This window comes from Mucor velutinosus (assembly GCF_035048745.1).
Source record: "Mucor velutinosus strain NIH1002 chromosome Unknown tig00000041, whole genome shotgun sequence".
NCBI classification, from domain to species: Eukaryota; Fungi; Mucoromycota; class Mucoromycetes; order Mucorales; family Mucoraceae; genus Mucor; species Mucor velutinosus.
The window spans coordinates 3,908,432-3,929,231 of NW_027041905.1; the positions used below are offsets into that span (position 1 = coordinate 3,908,432).

A 20,800-nucleotide genomic window follows, 5' to 3' on the forward strand; every position below is an offset into this window, starting at 1 on the left:
ACGCAATCACCGAATATAGACCAGAGAACGAGTATGCACCAAACACAGTAGACCAGGAAAGACCGTAATTGCAGTACTAGTAGCAACACCAGCACCATAGACAAACCAAAGAACGAGCGACACCAGATAGAGAATGAGCATGCACCAAACACAGTAGACCAGAAACGAACATATTAGCTGTAGCAGTAGCAGCAACGCCAGCACCATAGACAAACCAAAGTACGAACGCCACCAGGAGAGACCAGACAAAGACCCAAGAAGCAGGCAGCAGAGACGGTAGAGAAGTAATGGCAGCAACACTCACTCAAACAAGCAAAAAATTATTAAAACCTAATAAACAAACTCAATTAGTGTCAATTCTACGCCTTCCAGTGCTCGTTATCGAATTATACCTAATATATTCCACTTTAAAGAAGCAATATCAAGTTCTTCCAACAGTACAAGACAGAGTTATCGGATGCTAGAGTGTTATTATTAATCAAACGGTGTCCAAAACCATCATGGTTTGATACTAAAACGCGTTTTGCAAAAAGGGAGGGCATGGAAAAATGAGAGGGCACCCTATTCGACGTCACGACCAGTAAATTTAGTCTCAGTTTTGTACCGTAGTAGCCGTAATTGCGGCAACTTAATTTGAAACTGTGCAGTGGTATTTTCGTGTTCAAAATTGACTTGATCTCACATCATTTAAACGTTTTTGCTAAATTTGACTATGAAAACTATCGTTATCACACCCAACTTTCTAACACATCTCTAGAGAACTAAAAAAGCCACACCGAATGGTGCTAATTACATCCAGCTTATAGACCGAAAATAATGAGCAATTTGCAGAAATATGAAAATAGGTTTTCTGTGATTATGTTAAAATTTAGCATATTAAAGTCTCATAGAAAGAGTTTCCAGTGTTGTGTTTCATTTTTACGATCAATTTGATCTAATATGTATCATAGAAAAAGTCTTCACTTTTGACGTGAAAAACGCGATCATTTGATTTTGGATGAAAACCATAAGGGGTACCTCGCTTTTTGGTCGATTTTTGGCCATGTATTTTTGATCCCCAAAAAGCTGAACAAAGATATTAGAAAGTAACTGCCAGATGAGAGAAACTGTTTGGTGCTATTCAACGATCTAAAATAACCTTGAACACGAGAAAACGCGGCTTAAATTCACTCAGATTTTGCCGAAAATCAAACAATCGTGTTTTTCATCTTCCCTCTTGTAGTTTAGATAGTTTCGATAGTTCTGTTTAGTTTAGTTTAGTTAATATTTTACCTTCTTTTTATTATTTTCTTTTCAATTGCACCCGCCTCTTCACTTCGACCCATTACTCCTAGTGTACGCGGCTCCATCAATGAACAAAATTTTTTTAAAAAAAAAGTTTTACATCTTGAAAACGAAGACTTTTTTATGGCATATATTAAATCAAAATGTTTCTATCAATTCGAGGCAACCCTTGAAATATTTTTATGAAACCCTGATATAACCTCATCGTTTTGGGCAAAAGCCTTATTTCATATTTTTATAAATTGCTTTTGAGGTTTGTTCATTTTTTTTTTATAACTGGTACCATTAGATACGCCTTGAAAAGCACCTCAGAAGAGCTTAAGGGTCTATTGGATGATCATCACCTTTTATATAGTCGATTGAGGCAAAATAAGTCGAATCATGTTCAAAAAGCTCAAAAATTAACGAATCGGGCAAACAGAAATTTAATCAGTTTTGGCTGGAAAGCGCCTTTCTGATAAATGTAATCAATGTTTGCAAAGCCAAAAGGTGGGAATTGCAACTCGAAGAGTGGCATAGCTTAACCAACAGTTTTTTCTGCTTTTGCCAAATATTTAATTATTTGGTGGATTCAATGGCTGCCAATTCTTCACTAGTTAATCAAAGACTTGTCAATCATCCTCATTGATCCTTTGCACTGAGAGTTTTTCGATCTGTAAAACTCAATTTCTTGGTTTTAGAGTAGAATAGGCACTGGGTTTTGCTTTAATTCGAAGCTAGCTGTAGAATTTATTTGCAGCGAGCCTCAAAAGTTTGTTTTACGCAAAAGAGCTACCGCTACCGTGATATTATTCAAATTGATCCTATCTATACTTTGTCTTGTAAAGTGTTGATTTTTTTTTTCTTAATTTGAATGCATGATTTGAGGCATGGAAACTATTCTTCTGGTTCCGAGATGATGTAGACGATGAATTAAGTACTATTATCGTCCAGCTGAATGAATAGATGATGAATTTAAACTAAAAGAGATGTGGGCTGGTAAGCATTTGGTTTAGACAGAAAATAGGGAGGTATAGAAAGACCATCAAATCAAGCAATCAGTTACACTTGTTTTAGAGTCAGATGTTATACTTGTGTGTATTCCAGCAAAAAAAAATGCTTTAATAGGGTTTGCAGATATAGGTATAAAGAAAATGCGAATGAATAGCTGCACTTATGAGAACGTAAGTATCACTTATTTGTCGATTTGTTGCTTTGGCTCTTCCTTGCGTTGAGATTCGAACTTTGGAATTCTGTTCACATCATTGTAGATTTGAGCGACCAAAATTTCATCACGGAAACGGAATTCTGGAATCTTTCTACCAATTCTAGAAGAGACGTTGGCTTCGAATATAACTTCGTTGTTATCTGGTATCATTCGCACAGTGAAGTGAAGACGATTGTCCTTGAAATTTGCCATTGGATCGTCCTTGTCCTTCTTTAAATAGATCTCAAATTGGTGAATTCTTTGGTATCTTTCCTTGTCCAGTTTGTTTTGTCTCAGTGTTTCATCAGAGTCATATTCTTCAGTGACATAGATACCTATATGCAAACCATCAACATTACGAATGATTATGATACTCTGAACACTACTCACTGGCATAAATAAGGCATTCTTCGTGGGCAAAGAATTTTCTTTCAATGCCTGCCTCTTGATCCTTCTCTAATACTTTTTTTCCTCTTTCAATTAGCAGGGTTGAGTCCCCTGGTCCCTTTGGCACACACAAAGATGGGTTAAATTCAGGCTGGTAGAATAATTCCGGTCCTTCTACGCCTCGTAGAGCGTATTCAGCTTCCAAATCGTATATTTTGTCCTTGTTATCCTCATTTGCGTTTTCTAGCGCTTGGATCTGCTTCTTGATGTCACCCTTAAACTGCTGGACAGTGTATGATTGGATGCCAATGACATAGGTTTTTCTTGCAACTCGTTCAGTGTAGGTAGTAGGATCCCTTGCGTAGATTTGAGCGCCCAAGATATGGTTTTCTTCTTCGATCTTATCAGATGTAGTGATAAAATCATTGCCAATATTCAAAACCTCAGATATGTTCTTGGTAATGATTCTTTCCAAGAAGGAGTAAGTTGCTTCTTGTGCCTCAACCAGCTTTCCAATCAAAAAGATCTTGTCCATACGGAAATTGACGATATCGACTTGGGTAGCGTATCGGCTAATATCAGACACTAGGTCGCGAATGGCAGGTCTAAAGACATGTTCCAAAAGATCGTAGACCGAAATGTATACTTCACAGCATCCTTCCTTTCTAATGCTAATCTTCTGAATGTGCTCATTACTGCTGAAATCTAGTTCAGTCTGTAGCAAAGTGAATAAGGTGTTATAAAAACGAAAGCTTGACAAGAGAAATACGTTACCTTGACATATGCAAGAAAGCCTTTCTTGAAGTCCGGGCTGAATGGGTCATAATTAGTTTCATGCTCGTTTGACAGCGCACGGTTGGAGCAATTAATACAGTTTTGCATGTTTTTGTCCACATAAATCTTGAAGTTGAGGACCAGTTTTTGTATAAAGTCAAAAGGCAGAGTAGCGGATCGAATACCACGAACATTTCTAAAGTATGGTTCTTTGACAGGCTCCTCTTCGCTTTCTGAAGCTACGGTGGTGGTGTCACTCTCCTTGCTTTTGGTCTCTGCGGATTTCCCTCTCGCCTCTTGTACCTCTTGCAAAATGGCCATTCTCTTGTCATTGTAGCCGCTCAATTTGGTAGCCTCTTGTAATGATAAATGGCAGGTATCATGGCGGAAGAAAATTTGCAAAAATTTGGAATTGAAAGCCTTCTTTTCTTTATCATCTGGTCTAAAATGTTCCTCCTCGAAATGCATGGCAGATGCATCTTCCCGTTTGATGAGCAATAGACGTTTGGTGCTATCTTCACTACTAATCAATCCAGCCTTGATGGCGGCTTGACGCATATCTGATTTACGGAAGAAGAATTTATAGCTGTTTTCCATGGTAATGCAGTATCTGATCTTGTCACGGTTGACGCTTGTTCCGTTCTTTTCAATAACACCACAAACATGATCTTGCATAGCACTGATCAAATTAGCAAAGTAGCGTCTACAATCGCCTTTGACAATGGACATGAGCTTGGTAGGCACCACAAATTCTTCGGGTTTTGTTTCAGTAGGATTGAGGACCTGAGCGCCCCATTCACTGGCAGATCTGTATGCTGTGGGTATACGGGTGGTATTTTCTGCAGCACCAGGCCATTCGTCAATGAAAACAAACTCTTGATCGTCTTCGTTGTTTCTGTCACTCAAGTCGAGGTATGAGCAAGATGTAAAATCATAGCCAATGTCTGGAAAGCAAGCGTTAGTTAAAGAATGACTTAACAGCACAGGAATCTAGAGTTACCATAGCATATCACCATGTTGTAAGTGTCTGCAACAAAGCCGTCGTGATCGGTACCTGAGGCGTCTTTATCATCATCGTAAGGCCTTTCAATAACATCAGTTTGAGTCGGCTTGCGGCTGCCATCTAAACCATAATATAAAGCACCTCTCATAGCGGCCAGATCTCCTTTATCATCATCATATAATTTACCACATCTGTAGCCAGTAATATTGCCATTCTCGTCGGCGATCTTGAACTTGTCTTTGATTCTATAATGCAAATATGGATTTCTTCCGAAACCACCAACAAGGAACGTGGCAACAACAGTGTCCTTGATCTTGTCAATTTGCTTGTCCAATAGTTTGATGGTTGTGTTGATTACTGGGTCAAAGACTAGATTTCGCATCGTTTCATAGGAAACTTTAAGAAGCATCGTACCAATATCTGATGTTGGATCTACTTCGTATTTTGCCTCACTAACAGGTTGGTATCTGATCTTTTTGATGGCGTTGAGATGCGAAATTCTAAAGCTAGTAACTGAAGTTTGGGATTAGGTAAGAAGCTTACTATAGTTTTTACATGCTTTACCGTTTTCTCGGTAAGGGTCATTTTCTCCTGTTTCATCTTCCTCCTCGTCATCGTCTTCATCGTCTTCATCGTCTTCCTCGTCTTCCTCGTCTTCTGACTCGGTATCATCGTCACTACTGCTTTCAGCGGATGACTCTTGGTCAATGATCTCACAAGAGACTGGAGCAGAAAAATTGTACTACAGAAAAAAACAAGTTCGACTTGTTAAATGAAGTCTGGTGAATGTCCTGATTGTGCTGATTTCTACCTTCAAACCCTGTTCCTCGTTGAATTGCTTCAATAAATCAGCGACGATGATATCAAGCTCCTTTCTTTCCTCAGCAGTGTAGTCAATGAATCCAAGCTTACCAAACTCTTGTTTCTGTTCTTCCGAGTGGTAAATGGTCTTATCATTGGGCCTGAACAAGACTCTCATGAGCAGCTCTTTCATCCTCTCGTCAAGATACGTTGATCCACATCGTTCACCAGTATCAGTAGTCAGTTGGCATCGTGGGAAACTTTTGTTCTCTTCCAAGGCTTTGGTGGCTACGAATGAGGCAATATCGACAGTGCCTCCACCAGCATCGCATATAATGTAGTTGGTGCCTACTTGAATATCATTTTCGGCTGTTTCACGCTCACAGTACAATGTTGCAGCGAGAGATTCATTGATGATGATCAGTCTGTTTTCATGGTCCTTTTCAGAGATGAGACCAGCGGATACGGCAACATTTCTCATAATAGTACGCTCTACATCGTTCCAAATTGCAGGCACTGTAATTACAAAACGAATATCATCCTTGGTGAATTCAATCTTTGAGCTTGGTCTATGAGTATGGATTTGGTTGAAAATGTGGTCATACACCACACGGAAGAAATCAATAGTGGCTCGCATGTTGGCTTCCTCGTCATCTTGCTCCAGGTTGCCAGAGACAAGAACAGCGCCCTTTTGCGAGACAGACTTGGGCAGTTTCAGCTTGAATTTCTCCAGGACGATATCATGGGGGCTCCTCTTTGTTGCAATGTGTTTTGTAGCTGCTTTTCCCCAATGCGACAAGTGCATATGCTCATCATAGACGACTACTGTTGGCGTCTTATTTCCCTTGGTCTCGTTCCATTGCTCAATGTTAATAATATCGTCTCGGTCCCTAGCGTGTGGTGTCAAAGCTACACCAGTTCGTCACACATGTAGCTACTTACAAATCTGCAGTTTGGATGAATTTAGTGTCGTTCTTGATCACGTTCAAGTCTTTTGTCTCTTTATCATAGATAGTAGCATAACAGCTGCCGGAGAACGTTGTACCAAAGTCTATATGATGTGAGCGCCTTATAATTTTGACAGGTGCTTAAGAAAGATCTTTACCAATACTGATGATACAACCGTACGCATCGTACGCAAATGAGCCCATTTTGGATGGGACGGGATTTTGGACAAAGAGAAGAAAGGGGAAGAGAATCAGAGCAAGTGGTTGAATTATATTGCACAACATTAAGCCTTGTGTAAGCCTGCTTCTTTATACAAACAGTGCCACAAACAGTTCAGCCATCGCACGGTGACCCACAATAGTATCAGCCGATACAGCTTTAAGTCAGAGACAGCACACTGTCCATGGCATTTTGGTGATCTGTCAACAGCGAACTGGAAATCATAGATCAAATAAGAGAGTGTTTTGCTAGGTAGATGGACTGGATGAGCAGTTACCCAGCTCTACAATCTACCTGGCTGCTCGAAGGCTAAAGGAATCAACGCCCAGCGTAGAGTTGCACCAAAGAACATCCGTGTGTAATATTCGGGTACAACTAAATTATGGTAAACGTTTGAAGCATGAAACAGAAGAGGCTTTTGATCAACCAAAGCAAGGCACGCTCCGTTGCTTGCAAAATACCGCGGCATTGAATTTCTCCCAATGCAAGAAATGAACACCTCGAATGGTATTCGTTGTGAGCATTTTGTTTTCAGTATGTGATGTTGATCTGCCATTAATGAGATATAAATGAAATGGATTTCCAGCTCCCTGTAAGAAGGCTATAATACGCTCAAGTAGAATACTTTTGGAAGTGCAAAGAATGCTTATTATTTATCAAAAGGCGTAGTACGCCATCCAAGGTTTTTACAAGATTCGATGCAGTCTAGATCTGGTCAAATGATGTGACAATCTTGAATTGCTTACTTTCAGGGCCTAATGGAGCATTGCCCGGACGATCTGAAATCACCACTTGATAACCAGCCTCAGTAGCAGCAAAGATTTCTATTGCAAATGCCATGAGTATGAGCCTTCCGTTAGCTTTTTTTTTTTTTTTTTTTTTTTTTTTTTTTTTTTTTTTGTCATTTAGTCTTACCATTGATGTTATCAGTGACAAACAAAATGCTCTTGGTATCATTCTCCTTTCCAATTTGTTGAGCAATGTTCTTGTAAGATGCGCTTTCTGTCTTCAATCCGACAGCAGTGTCAAAGTAGCCAGAAAAGTACTGCCAAACACGCACATGCACATGTCAATACACACATATTCCGTTACTGATCCATTCACGCCAACTTACACTCATTAAATCACCCTTTGTTGAATACCCAACCAATAGTTTTTGAGCTGGAACACTGCCAGATGAGTAAATGTAGATCTTCTTTCCAGCTACCTTCCATTGATCTAATGCAGGCACGACATCATCGTAGACACTGATGAGATTGTAAGTCATGATTGCGTACAGCATGAGCCAATACAACACTTACACACCACGTAGCACACCGGATTCATAGCCTTCCTTCCACATGTAGCCTTGGAAGGATTTAAGAGCACCAATCTTGCGATCTGCCTTCATTTGCCAAGAGATGGTTTCAATCACGGCAAATTTGATCTGCTCTGCAGATCTATTATAAATGTCAATCTCGTGTGCCTCCATGCATTTCAACTTACATACGCTTCTGACTCAGTAGGAATGTTGACAGCTTGCTCCATCTTGGCATCCACATCCTTCTTGGCCTAGTAAATCAAGCGAGGCTTTCAATATCCAAGTTGAAAGATTACATACGCACTGCTTACCTGTTCACGCAACAGCTCAATTTGCTTTTTGAGTTCATCCGTCTTCCAGGTTCTGTCTAAAAAGGCGGATAAACCAGAGGTAACGTAGGGAAACTACTCAAATGTTAATGTCCCATTTCAAAGCAGCGTCTATATGACATTACCAAAGCCTCCTTAACAAACGTGATGGGGGTGATTGTTCCCTCAATATCGAGAATGACAGTATCGTAGTTTGCCATGGTGAATCTACAAGAAAATTAAGAAAGAAGCCGTCAGAAAAAGACTGATGACTGACAGAGGGAAGCTATTTTAAAAAAGACCCAAGTCCGGAGTAAATCTTTGCTTGCTTCTTTTTTCTTTTCTTCCCCCCCACCACTTTTACAGCAAAGCATGTCTGTTATTTACTATAAGCTTAGATCAGCCAAAGACTCGGATTACGATGTATTCACATTTGATGGACCAGGAGCTACTGTCTTTGATTTAAAACGCGAGATCATTCGAGCAAAGAAGTTTGGAAAAGGCACTGAATTCGACATTGCTGTTTACAATGCACAGACAGACGAAGGTGAGTCAGCTTGAGATGACACACATGCGCAGTCCACTAACTTGAGGGGCTACAGAATACAAGGACGATGTGTTTGTTGTGCCCAGAAACACATCTGTCATTGTGAGACGATTGCCAGCAGCACGGCCTGGTAAAGGAACAGCACAGCGATATGTATTGGGCGTGTTACCGACGGATGGAAAGGGGGCAGGAGGATTTGGGATCATGAAGGGAGGGCCATCCAACGCACCAGGCGGCAGTGGCAGTGGCAATTCAGGTGGCCCTCCCCATTTGAGTGGAGGCCGAAACATGGTGCTAAATGCACAACGACCTCACCCAGCGAATAAGCCATCATCGCAACTGTCTGCATCTGGAGACGAGGGCAGCAAAAACGAGGGCGATGAGCCCAAAGACGATTCAGAGGAGGCTAGAATCCAAGCCATGTTTCAGCAAACAACAGATCAATGGGGCGCAATGCAAGAGAGATTAGCAGAGTAAGTACTGGTTTTTCATTTTTTATGGCAGAGAGAGAGAGAGAGGTGGGAAAGGGAGCGAAAAGATAGCTGTAGCAGTAATGTATTTTATTGAATTAAAAATGAAATTTGTCTATTACTCTCTTGCTCTGTTGATTTATGTGTGTTGTATGCCTTGTATCTTATATATCTATTTGAACGGATTAGACAACAATATATCCCTTATAATGCACGTGGTGGTGATGCTAGACGTGGTGGAAGAGGCGGTTTTCAAGGTTCTCCCGGCGGATTAACGCATAGAGATTCATCAGACAACAAAGACGGTCAAATGCCACAGCGAGTGCCTCCTCCGACGTATGTGTGCTATCGTTGTGGTCAAAAAGGTGAGCAGGTATGATCAATGTCCTGTCCATCAGTGTCTGACAATAGACATATAGGTCACTACATCAACCAATGTCCCACCAATGGCGACAAGGATTATGATAAACATCCTAGAATCAAGCGTACCACAGGTATTCCTCGCAGTTTCCTCAAAGTGATTGAAGAGCCCAAGGACGCAGTGAAAGCAGGTACTGGAGGCTTGATGGTAACGCCCAAAGGTGACATTGTTGTGGCACAAGCAGATTCCTCGTCTTGGGATAAGCATGTTGCCAAGACAGCCACCACCATTGGACTCGGTGTTTCATCCGCAGGCGATTTGATGGATTGGTACGACTCTATCCCGGTACCCAAACACTTGCAGTGTCCCATCTGCAACGGTATTTTGAGAGAGGCCACCATTACTCCTTGTTGCGGTGCTAGTTTTTGTGATGAATGTATTCGCGTGCACTTGATGGAGAATAATTTTGCTTGTCAAGATTGTCAGCAGACAATTCAAAACGGATTAGATGGCTTGATTCCCAACTTGAATGTGAGAGAATGCGTGGATAATTACGTTAGAAAGTTTGCTCATGATTTCCACAATAATGCTGCTAATGCCAATGCCAATACGGAGGCCTCTACACCTTCCAATAACAACAATAATAATGACAGCAATGCCAGTAAAGAGTAGAAGTAGATGCAATGAAATTTAAAGTTGAATAAAACTGACATTTGCATATAAAGTGGGAGAGTATGGTTTGTGTGTCATGCGCTTTTCATTTGCATCTTATTTTAGAGCTCAACAGAAAAACGTATATACAATGAGAGCAATCTATACACATATTGGTTTTATTGTAATCTTTTATGCTTGATAATAGTTTGAGTTTCATCTAAAAATACAGCTAAGAGAGAGAGAGAGAGAGAGAGAGAGAGAGAGAGAGGGATATAATAAATACTCAAGCATCTTCCTCGTTATCTGGTAAACCAAGACCAAATGTGTTTTCTCTAGACCATCTACTACTGCAACTGGGACATCTGGGATCAGCAGAGTTGTTGAATTGACTGTCTGCACAGTGCTTGTGAAGTCGGACACTGCATTGAGCATTGGCGCAATGTTCGCCCATAGTCACCATGTCTAAGCAAAAGATACATTCCAGAATACGCTCGCCATACAGTTGCTTGAAATAGTCCTGTAGCTCTGCAATGGAACGTGTGGTTAAAAAGTAGCAGCCCTTCTGCAAGCCGATCCATCCATCGTCTAGTAGTTTGTCGAGCAATGTCTGAACGTCTCTGGAAGCTAGTTTTGGTGTCATTTTACCGCCTAACTGCAAAGCTGTTCTGGAAGATGTGCCGAAATTCTCGTCGTCTGCATTGATGATCAGATCAAACTATGCTACAGCATTAATCACAGTGTTCTGCTTGTGTGCTAGATGTCAATTGTGTACCAGTTCGCGGATATATGCCATCTCAATGGCAGTGTATTGTGTGGCGAGCTCTGTTGCTGAATCTTGATTTGTGTTGACCATGATCACATACATGATGCCATTCTGTTCATTTCGAGATAATCTGAGAGAGTAATCCAATTTGTCCAATTCTTTGTTCAGGACAGAAACGAATGAAGAAAAATCTACGTCTGCTGGTCCTGCAAAAAGGATGAGGAAAAGGGGCATTTAGCATGACATTTGTATGGAAAGTGTAGCTTGTTACTTACGGGATGTGGCATCGCATACCTTTGCATAGATATGCATGGCCTCTTGCTCGGTTACCATCTTCTTTGATAGCATGGATTGCATGAATAGTCGGTGCGAATCATTGAATTGAGACATGCTTGCAAAAGACGTTATGGAAAGAAAGAATTTTCAATTGCGCGCCTGCAACACGCTCAAAGGAGACACGGATCATGTCGCGCGGACTGTTGTGATCATTGTGTGATTGGGTGCCTTTCACTAATGAAAGCAAAGCAGAGCAAAGCAAAGCAAAGCAGACGCAAACAAACAAACAGCAATTTAAACAACTGGCTAAATTCATATTTTATTTCGAGAGAATTTTGAAACAGTACTACACTATCAAGAGCAATTTTACCATGAGTTACAAGAAATTGTTTATATCAACACTACTGGGATCATGTTGCTGACTGGCCAGCAAGTGATGCTGTGCGTGGTCTGGATCTTGCTGTTGTTGCTGGAGCATGTTCCAATGTGGCCACGAGAAGGATGCATCATAAGATGACGGTTGCTGCTGATATTGCTGTTGATATTGTTGTTGTTGTTGTTGTTGTTGTTGCTCATACTGCTGTTGTTGGGGATAGGGGTTCCAAGAGATCTTGGCAGGATCAACCAACCACGATGCAGCAGCAGCCGCAGCCGCAGTAGCAGCAGCAACTGAATTCATGTTGCTGAAGGATGGTTCAGGCGTAGCTGACGGGGATATTGTCAAGTCGCGACAAAGATAGTTGTTGTCTGGAACGATGACAAGCTTGGCAGCCAGGTCAGGAGCTTGAGAGATCAGTTCCAAAAGAGATTGTCGGAGATTATCATGGGAACCCTGGAGAGCATGAGAGCCGGCTTCAAAGCTGCTTGCCTGTTGGTTTTCAGTGAAATCATTGCAACGCACCCAATCTTGATCAATGCTATTTCTACGCATAGAGAATGAAATGATGGATTTAGGCTCAATCTCGATATCAAGTTGGCCAATGTCATTTTGGATTTGACCCAATCTGATTTGATGGATATTCTCGAAATCAACCTCGATTCTGAATTGATGGCCACCGTCTTGAACTTGCCAGATCAACTGGCGTACAGAAGGATCACTAAAGCAGAATAGATCCCATTCCTTGCTGCTAATTTGTCTTGCAAATCTTGCCCAGGTACCAATGCGGATGCCCTGAACAGGAAATGAAACGATTGGTTTAGCATCTGAAATGTGAAAAAGATTAGCATCAAAAAAGAGACGAGTTTAAGGGGTAAAATGAGAGAGAGAGAGAGATGTACCTTGATTTGTTTCAACTCGGCCCATGCCTTCCGACATGGCTCTTTGAGGTGGCGTTGATAGTAAAAAAGTGGTCGTCTTTTCAGGCTTGGAACATGATCTTGGTCTACGTTTGATGGTTGGCTCATTTTCAAAAGTGTCAGTTGTCATGAAAGAGCGGAAGGGGTTGGGTTGATCTGATGATGGATGTTCGGATTGACGTGGATGACGGTCATGATGATGGTGGTGCTGTTGTTGTTGTTGTTGTTGTTGTTGTTGTTGTTGCTGAATTGGCTTTGGTAGTTCAATCCAACCAGTGCGAACATTGGGCACAAGTGAAGACATGGAACCACCACTACTTGCTTCCAATTTGCGAGCCTTTGCTCGTCGATTTTGGAACCATATTTGAACAGTACGTTCACTGACATCCAACTCATGAGCTAATTGAGATCGAACAGCAGCGTCAGGCAGCGTATTTGTAACAAATGTCTCTTGTAATACAGCAACTTGACTTGGTTTGAGGTGTGTTCTTCTTCTGGTTGCGCTTGTTGAAGTAGGATAAGGTTTATTCATGGTAATGCTCATCATTTGTATTGTGTTTTGCTAGGAAGAATAAAGGATTTTGGAATGGGAAAGGGTTTGGTTTTATGTGAGTATGTATATATATACGGTAACGTGAGCCAGCACGAAAGATTTGAAAAGAGAGTTTTGGTAAAGAAAGAGAGAAAAAAGAACGAGAGAATCAAATGCTAATTAGTTTTATGCTTTTATAGTAAAAGCAGCATATAAACAAAAGGCTGGGAATTAGAATCAAGGAGAACCATACATTTTGCACCAAATTTAGGGGAGGAGCAAAGCAAGGGGAGAAGCTTTTCTCCACGATACAAGATGGATGGAGAGGGGCAATACGTCTGTTTTGGAATAGCTTCTCTTTCTCTCTCTCTCTCTCTCTCTCTTGTTGTTGATTCTGCCGCTTTTCCAGTTCTCCCTTTTGCTCAAAAGAATCCATTCAAAATATCACTGAGTTGAAATAAAGCGTCTTTTTCTTGTGTAGCATACAATCATATCAAATGATTCTAACCTAACATTTCTTTATGCATATTTCATCATCTAAGCCAATTTCAGAGTAGAGCATCTAAAGAAAGAAGGAAGGGTAAGGATATCTCCTTTTTTTTTTTTTTAACCCTTCTGATGATATTTTTAAGCATTGACTTCCGATCGCATCTTTCTTCCATGTGTACAGTACATTTATCGCACATCCTATTGACAAATGGGTTTATCCAAATCAAAGTGTAAAGCCGGATTGGATCAAAGCTTATAATAGCATATAAACACATACACCTTGAAGCTCAATGTGACATCACTGCTGGCTATCAGCAATATTTCTATAAGAAACCATGTTGTTGTTGCTGTATACACACATAAGAATGAAAACACAAACGTGCGATTCATGCATAAAGTTCACCCTTTTAATCTGACACACGCACACATACAGTTCTCTCTCTCTCTCCTGAATGCAGAGTGTACTGCTTGTTTTCATTTGAATTATACATCAAAGCATTCATCTTGACTAAATGTACGAATCATGGTCGAAATTGGACAGATACTGATACTATTTTTGGAGCAATGTTTTGTGTCTACCTTGTTGTTGGTTGGCATTGAATACGAGCCTCTTTTTTTATTTATAGATTTGTATACTAGTAGAGCTTGGCAAATGACATGATGGAGAGAGAGAGAGAGAGAGAGAGAGACAAAGACCCTTTTCTTGTCGATTCACAAACAGGCAATTATCAAGCAGGCAAGGGTAACCTCTATTTTTCATCCGCACGAGCCATGGTCATAATAATGTAAGGGATCGACAAATTGATTCAGGTACTTTTTTGTTATGTAATCCAATTTCAATGATGAGTTATTATATTTGATATCAATTTATTCAAGATGCTTAATGAGCTGATCCTTTTCTTCATTTTATGTCTGCTGACATTTCTTGCTGTCCTTGTTACTAAACCTTAAATCCAACATTTGATGCATGTGCTACCAAAGCATGAAGGCTGATGAATACACATTTTTGAACGTCTCCCAAATGTCATTCAAGCCTTTTCATGCAAGATATCATGCCAGGAGAGTCTCAACAATATCAGCAAATCGCGAGATTAAGCAGAGCAAGTATCAAATCATCAGACCAAGCAAAAAAAAAAAAAAAAAAAAAAAAAAAGGTGGATAAGGATGTGTAAATGCGTTGCGATGGCTGCTGTTGAACATCGAATAGGTATTGTACCTGTGTGGAGCAATTCAAGGCATACTTATTGTGGATCTCAAGCAAAAACATAATTAACTAAGCTTTCCGGAATCATCAACATGGCATTGTCTCCAAGAACATTTGATACTAAAAGGCTGTCAGGAAGGCAAAATTAGAGATAATTGCCAGTAACTTTGGGCTTCATTTGAGCGTTAAAAAGAATCTCGCTGCTCTTCGTACACAAGTGGATATCAAAATAGATTCGTCGAGAAGTTTTTGATTTGGTGGTATCTCTGAGATATATCTCGAACCTATGTCTTTGCAGCATTGGTACCCCACATTCTCCCTTTGTGCCACGTTTTCTGATAGTAGAATTGACATATCGTTCGTTGATGGTGCCTCTGAGATGGCGATAGAAAGCAGACCATGCGAAAATACAGGACTTCAAGGTCTATAGAGACTTTTTTTTTTTTTTTTGAGAGAATGTCATTGCAAAGACATCTTTATAGAGAGAAACTACAAACAAAAGCAAAGTAAAGTATTCAAGCTAAGCGATTGTTATTTTAAATTCATGACCCTCATTTAATCAGCATCCCAACCACCATTGTTATCATCAAAAAGGCATTTTGGTTAGCCAGCAGGGCAAGGATGAATTAAAACTCAAAAAAACTTTTCTGCTCAACATTGGCTTTTTTCGACTTCTAAAATCTATTCTGAATGATTCGACTATATAAATTGAGGTGAACATCCAACGCTTCCTAACACATTCTTGGAGTACGTTTCAAGGCGTTTCCAATGGTGCCAAGTAAAATAGATGTTTTGACTGAACTTTTTGAGCAATTTTAGAAAATACGAAATGAGGTTTTTGGCCAAAAACGTCGAAATTTTGCATATGAAGGCCTCACAAAAGTGGTTTCAGAGATTGCTTTGAATTGAGAGAAACATTTTGATTTAATATATACCATAGTAAAAGTCTTCATTTTCAAGGTGAAAAATGCGATCGTTTGAGTTTCGATGAAAACCATGAGGGGTACCACATGCTTTTTGGTCGATTTTTCATCATGTTTTTTTTGGTCCCAAAAAGTTGAGCAAAGGTGTCGAGAAGTTACTACTACTCAAGTACAACTGTTTGGCGTGATTCCGGTGGCTCAGAATGGTCTACATTTCAAGGTATGAAGGCTTGAAAGCTGTCAAATTTGGTTATGTATTGCTTTATAGACGGTATTATGTATCACATCTTTGGCAGTTGGAATATTCTGGGAGGGGGGGGGGTCTGCAACCTGTGCAATTTCTAGTTTGAATAGAAGGCATACTGATTTTGGTAAGGTTAATTCATGCAAATTTTGATGCGTTTTGTTGTTGGTAAGCTTATTAATAATGGAAATGAAAGCCGAATTTGCTACTTGTTGAACACTATGGTTTTGCACCTTCGCTTTGCTACGGGCAAGGACTAGATTTCGCATTGTTTCATAGGGAACTTGAAGAAGCTTCTGACCAGTCTCAGAAGTTGGATGTTCTACGTATATGGCCTCGCTAATAGCTTGGAATACCATCTTTTTGAACAACGTTGAGGTACGAAATTATAAGGTGGTAACTAAAATTTGGCTCTAGTAGTAAAGAATCTTACTATAGTTGTTGCGTGTTTTACCGCTTTCTCGGTGAGGGTTATTTTCTTTTTTGCCTTATCCCTCCTCCTCCTCCACCTCTTTCTCGCTCTTGTCTCCATCGTTTTTTATCAGAAGAAGAATAAGAGCCCTCTGACTCAGTATCATTATCACTACTGCTTTTAGTTGGCGTTTGATCAATGTTCTCACAAGAGGCTGAAGCAGGAAAACTGTACTACAAAAAAAAAACAAGTTCGACTTGTTAAATGAAGTCTGGTGAATGTCCTGATAGTGCTGATTTCTACCTTCAAACCCTGTTCCTCTTTGAATTGCTTCAATACATCAGCGACGATGATATCAAGCTCCTTTCTTTCCTCAGCAGTGTAGTCAATGAATCCAAGCTTACCAAACTCTTGTTTCTGTTCTTCCGAGTGGTAAATGGTCTTGTCATTGGGCCTGAACAAGACTCTCATGAGCAGCTCTTTCATCCTCTCGTCAAGATACGTTGATCCACATCGTTCACCAGTATCAGTAGTCAGTTGGCATCGTGGGAAACTTTTGTTCTCTTCCAAGGCTTTGGTGGCTACGAATGAGGCAATATCGACAGTGCCTGCACCAGCATCGCTTGTAAATCAACCTTGTGCTTTCCTTCTTCTGCTCGATAAGCAGTTTTATCTTCAAATGCATGCTCACAAAACGAGGTTGAAGTGAGAGATTCATTTAGGATTTGCAACTTTCTCTCATTGTCAAACTGAGTGATCAATCCGGCTTGGTAGGCTATGTCTCACAAGATTGATCTTTGATGAGTATCGTTTTAAACGATAGGCACTTTTATAATGAAACGCATGTTGTCTTTGCCAAAGTCAATGTCACTTGAAGGTTTTGTATGCTGAATCTGATCATGTATGTAACCACTGTTGGTGTTTTCTCTCTTTCTCTTCTTTTCACTATATAATACACATTGATGTAAGCTTTTCTCTTTTGACTGTATAGCAGATCAAACATTTACCTGTTGCTAATGTCATGGACTTGTTTTTTTCTACAGCCTAATCCTCCTCCTAACCGTCTCTCTAAACGCTTCTAATGATTAGCCTTTAGCTCAACTCATCAATACAAACTCCCCTGATTAAAGTGCTGATCGCATGAGTCTCGGGCAAAGAATCTGTCTGTACATTGTATTCAGTAATTTTATTAACAATCTAATCTGTCTAGTTTCTAATCAAGATAGGTGGAGACACCTTTGTAAACCAGCTCTCAGGACGAGAAGCATCTGACATGAGCTTCAATGCCTTCCATCTCAAAAAGTAAAGCCCAGGCTTCACTGCCTCTGCCTCTACGACATTGCTATCCGATCCCGTGGGGATGACAGTACCATTCCAACGTTGTGTAAAGATGAAATCTTGCTCTTGCAATGTATTTCTCGACAAGTAACTGTCTTCTGAGAACACACCAATCTCGGTCATATTGGCATCCAACACTTCAGTGACGATATAAGATGTACCCGTGAGTAAACGGAAAGTGGATGTGACAAACGACGAGAGAAAGCTGGATCGCTCAATGACAAAACCAACAATGGTCTTTCCATTGCCCACCTCTTTCTCAAACAAGAGCGTGCTGTTGGTTAACAAGAGTCGAGGGAATCCGTTATCAAAGATGGGAAGTTCAGCAAGGGAGCCTCGGATACCGACGTAAGGCACATGGATAGATCTCAGCGCAGAATTGTTGACAGGAGAGAATTCAACGAATCCACCATAGATGGGGTAGGGCTGATCTACATGATTGCCTCCAATGCGTTTAACGGTTAGGTTCAAGTTAGCCGATTGTCCAGGTCGTAATGTGACATGTGTGAATGAGAGCTCGATATCTGCCTTGACCTTTTCAGCAGCGTATTGAGGAGGATTCAGAGGTGCAAAGCCTTGCAGTGTTGTATTGTAAGGTGAAATGGCGAGGCTGGGATGATGGCTGACACTGTAGGTGACTGAGCGGTTCGATGGGTTAGTGATTTTGAGTGTTTGAGGCTTGATGTTGGCAGTGTCGTTGAAACTGAGGGATCCAGGAGAGACATGCACAGATTGGTGAATTGTATCCAGCACTGTGATGGCAAGCGTTAGAATTGCCGTGCTTTAAATCAAATGAGGAACACTTACATTGAATCAAGCCTGCGCCTTGGCGAGCTGGATTATCGAGATAGATGCCATGAGTAGTTGTGGAAGGTTTTGCATAGTTTTGAAAGTGCTCTTTGAGATACTGAGCAGTGACATTCTTGCCATGTGCCTCCAAAAACAAGGCGTATGCGCCTGCAATATAAGGGGCAGCCATAGATGTACCCGATAGCAGACCATAGCCACCGTTGGGGATGGGCAATGTAGAGAAAATGTAGCCACCAGGGCCACCCAGATCAGGTTTCAAGCTCATGTCATACAATGGACCTACACTGGAGAACTTGGACACCTTTCTCGCTGTAGGTACTTTCTGAGGCGCCAGTGCTGTCTTGAAGGTAAGTTGGATGCCCTCCGTGGCCAGTGTTGTGTTGGTATTGAGCCTTTGTTTCAATTCCTTGCCTGCGCTCATCGAGATGGACGCCAGGGGCAGCTTGGATGTCAGTGTTTGTGGTTTGAAGCCAGGTTCTTCTTGGTTATCGTACACCACAATACCAGCACCGCCGTATTGCTCCACCATGTCAGCTTTTTCATCAAATGTACATTTACCTCGTTGAACAAGCACAATTTTGTCTTTGAGAGAGTTGTTGGGTCTGGTGCCTGGACAGGCGTCTTCGGCTGATTCAGAGTTGATATAGTTGACTAGTTTTCCTGATGGAAATTCCTTGGTTGTGCTGGACAATAGATAGGCTATACGCATGCATTAGTTATTGGTTGAGTACATTGCTGCATGCGATAACTTACGGTACTCTGCACCGTTGTCTGCTTGCACTGCTTGTTGAAGGTTGTACTCGTTATCCATGGATGCAACTGCCACAGACCCAGTGCCACTAGCAGGCGATGAAATGAAAAATGCGCCTTCAAAGCCATCATTACCAGCAGCAGCAATCACTGTAGCCTGTGTGTTAGTACGCAATAAACCTCGCTCTTTTCAGTAATACACTCACCAATGGAACCTCTCTCTGCCACTCGATTTGCAATGATAGCAGTGGGATCATCTGCCCAATTACTGGAGCTTCCCAGACTGAGATTAATGATATCACAACCGGCTTCATGCGCACTGATCAACGCTTGAATCACCAAATCATTTGAAGTGGCGCCATCACAACCAAAAATTCTCCAAGCACCCAACGTAACCTCTGGAGCTACGCCTGTAAAGTTCTGTCATGTGTGGGGTCAACATAGGGTGCTACATATAGCTACTCAATTGGCGAGGATACTTACAAACATCTTGTCATTAGCGGCAATAATACCAGCTACATGCGTTCCATGACCTGTTGATTTGTCCATCAGATTTGCAATTCATTTACAGCAAAGACGACAACTCTTACCGTTTCCATCTAGACAAGTATCTAAAGGAGTCTCTTGTTGTTTTCTCGAAAGCGGATCTCTTGAATTGAACTGATTGCCCACCAAATCATAGCCAAATCGCACCTGATAGCCTGGGCCAAATCCACTTCCAAACGCAGGATGACGATAGTCAATACCAGAATCAATAATTCCGACCAATACACCGTTTCCCTTGTATTTGTCATGCACTTTGTCTACCTGGGTCATGGCATGTGAGAATGGCAGTGGTAGCCCGTTGTCTGGAAGCTCCAGCGTGGGTGCCCCTGGAATAATCTGGCTGTCTTGATCGATAGCGTAGGCGTCTATAGTGGGTGACATTTGTTGGACATTGGGTCTTGGGATCTCAGTGACAGGATAGATGTGCTTCACGCGGTTTTGCTCTAATATTTTCCGTAGCACCGTGTTATGGATAGACTGCATGTGCAGTTCCTGCTCTTGCTCGGATCTCTTTTGCAAGGTGCTGCTAGGCTGATCAATGGAGATGGAGACGCCCCGAAACAGCGAGGGCGATGAGCTGTAGTCTTGCGCAATGTTCATCTTGATGCGAGGACTGATGTCGATTTCTGATTCAATGTCGTTTACAAATTCAAGCGAGGATCCTCTGTAGTCTTGCTCAAATTCAATGATGAATCGGCCGGGAATTACATTGCCCAGTGTATTTGGCTTGAATTTGGGGTTGGCCATGATGGATGCCAGATAGGCATCTTGTTGCTGATCTTGTGATTCTGCATGAATACTGGACAGACATAGTAGTACAGCAATGGATAGTAGGGATATCTTCATGATGTGTTTATTGATATAACGAGGGAGAAAGAAAAACGAAAAAAAGAAGCATCGCTTTGGATCTAGCAATGCAGCCTTTATTTCCTCGGGAAAGGCCTAACCTTATCATTTACAAGAGACATGGAAAAT

General features: G+C 41.2%; 6 protein-coding genes across 6 annotated transcripts; 1 reads left to right on the forward strand and 5 right to left on the reverse strand.

Annotated features, from left to right (window-relative positions):
* Positions 1 to 2,458: 2,458 nt before the first annotated feature.
* ATC70_001485 (uncharacterized protein) lies at positions 2,459 to 6,586 on the reverse strand (the record flags this gene model as incomplete). The annotated part of the gene is made up of 8 exons (XM_064820880.1): positions 2,459 to 2,805; positions 2,861 to 3,572; positions 3,632 to 4,575; positions 4,632 to 5,147; positions 5,199 to 5,376; positions 5,446 to 6,325; positions 6,378 to 6,486; positions 6,541 to 6,586. 8 exons carry the CDS (start codon positions 6,584 to 6,586, stop codon positions 2,459 to 2,461), a joined length of 3,732 nt encoding a protein of 1,243 aa, XP_064684800.1.
* Positions 6,587 to 7,307: 721 nt separating this feature from the next.
* Positions 7,308 to 8,431, reverse strand: ATC70_001486 (uncharacterized protein; the record flags this gene model as incomplete). Its single annotated transcript, XM_064820881.1, has 7 exons — positions 7,308 to 7,426; positions 7,518 to 7,647; positions 7,717 to 7,849; positions 7,904 to 8,041; positions 8,092 to 8,153; positions 8,214 to 8,306; positions 8,357 to 8,431. The coding sequence occupies 7 exons, from the start codon at positions 8,429 to 8,431 to the stop codon at positions 7,308 to 7,310; spliced, it is 750 nt and encodes a 249-aa protein (XP_064684801.1).
* A 151-nt stretch (positions 8,432 to 8,582) lies between these two features.
* ATC70_001487 (uncharacterized protein) lies at positions 8,583 to 10,260 on the forward strand (the record flags this gene model as incomplete). Its single annotated transcript, XM_064820882.1, has 4 exons — positions 8,583 to 8,757; positions 8,813 to 9,230; positions 9,417 to 9,592; positions 9,647 to 10,260. 4 exons carry the CDS (start codon positions 8,583 to 8,585, stop codon positions 10,258 to 10,260), a joined length of 1,383 nt encoding a protein of 460 aa, XP_064684802.1.
* A 265-nt stretch (positions 10,261 to 10,525) lies between these two features.
* On the reverse strand, positions 10,526 to 11,395 carry ATC70_001488 (uncharacterized protein; the record flags this gene model as incomplete). Its single annotated transcript, XM_064820883.1, has 3 exons — positions 10,526 to 10,957; positions 11,015 to 11,211; positions 11,281 to 11,395. 3 exons carry the CDS (start codon positions 11,393 to 11,395, stop codon positions 10,526 to 10,528), a joined length of 744 nt encoding a protein of 247 aa, XP_064684803.1.
* A 262-nt stretch (positions 11,396 to 11,657) lies between these two features.
* ATC70_001489 (uncharacterized protein) lies at positions 11,658 to 13,124 on the reverse strand (the record flags this gene model as incomplete). The annotated part of the gene is made up of 2 exons (XM_064820884.1): positions 11,658 to 12,484; positions 12,560 to 13,124. 2 exons carry the CDS (start codon positions 13,122 to 13,124, stop codon positions 11,658 to 11,660), a joined length of 1,392 nt encoding a protein of 463 aa, XP_064684804.1.
* Positions 13,125 to 17,587: 4,463 nt separating this feature from the next.
* On the reverse strand, positions 17,588 to 20,671 carry PET8_1 (S-adenosylmethionine transporter; the record flags this gene model as incomplete). The annotated part of the gene is made up of 6 exons (XM_064820885.1): positions 17,588 to 18,471; positions 18,527 to 19,228; positions 19,283 to 19,429; positions 19,486 to 19,699; positions 19,763 to 19,812; positions 19,870 to 20,671. 6 exons carry the CDS (start codon positions 20,669 to 20,671, stop codon positions 17,588 to 17,590), a joined length of 2,799 nt encoding a protein of 932 aa, XP_064684805.1.
* Positions 20,672 to 20,800: the final 129 nt, after the last annotated feature.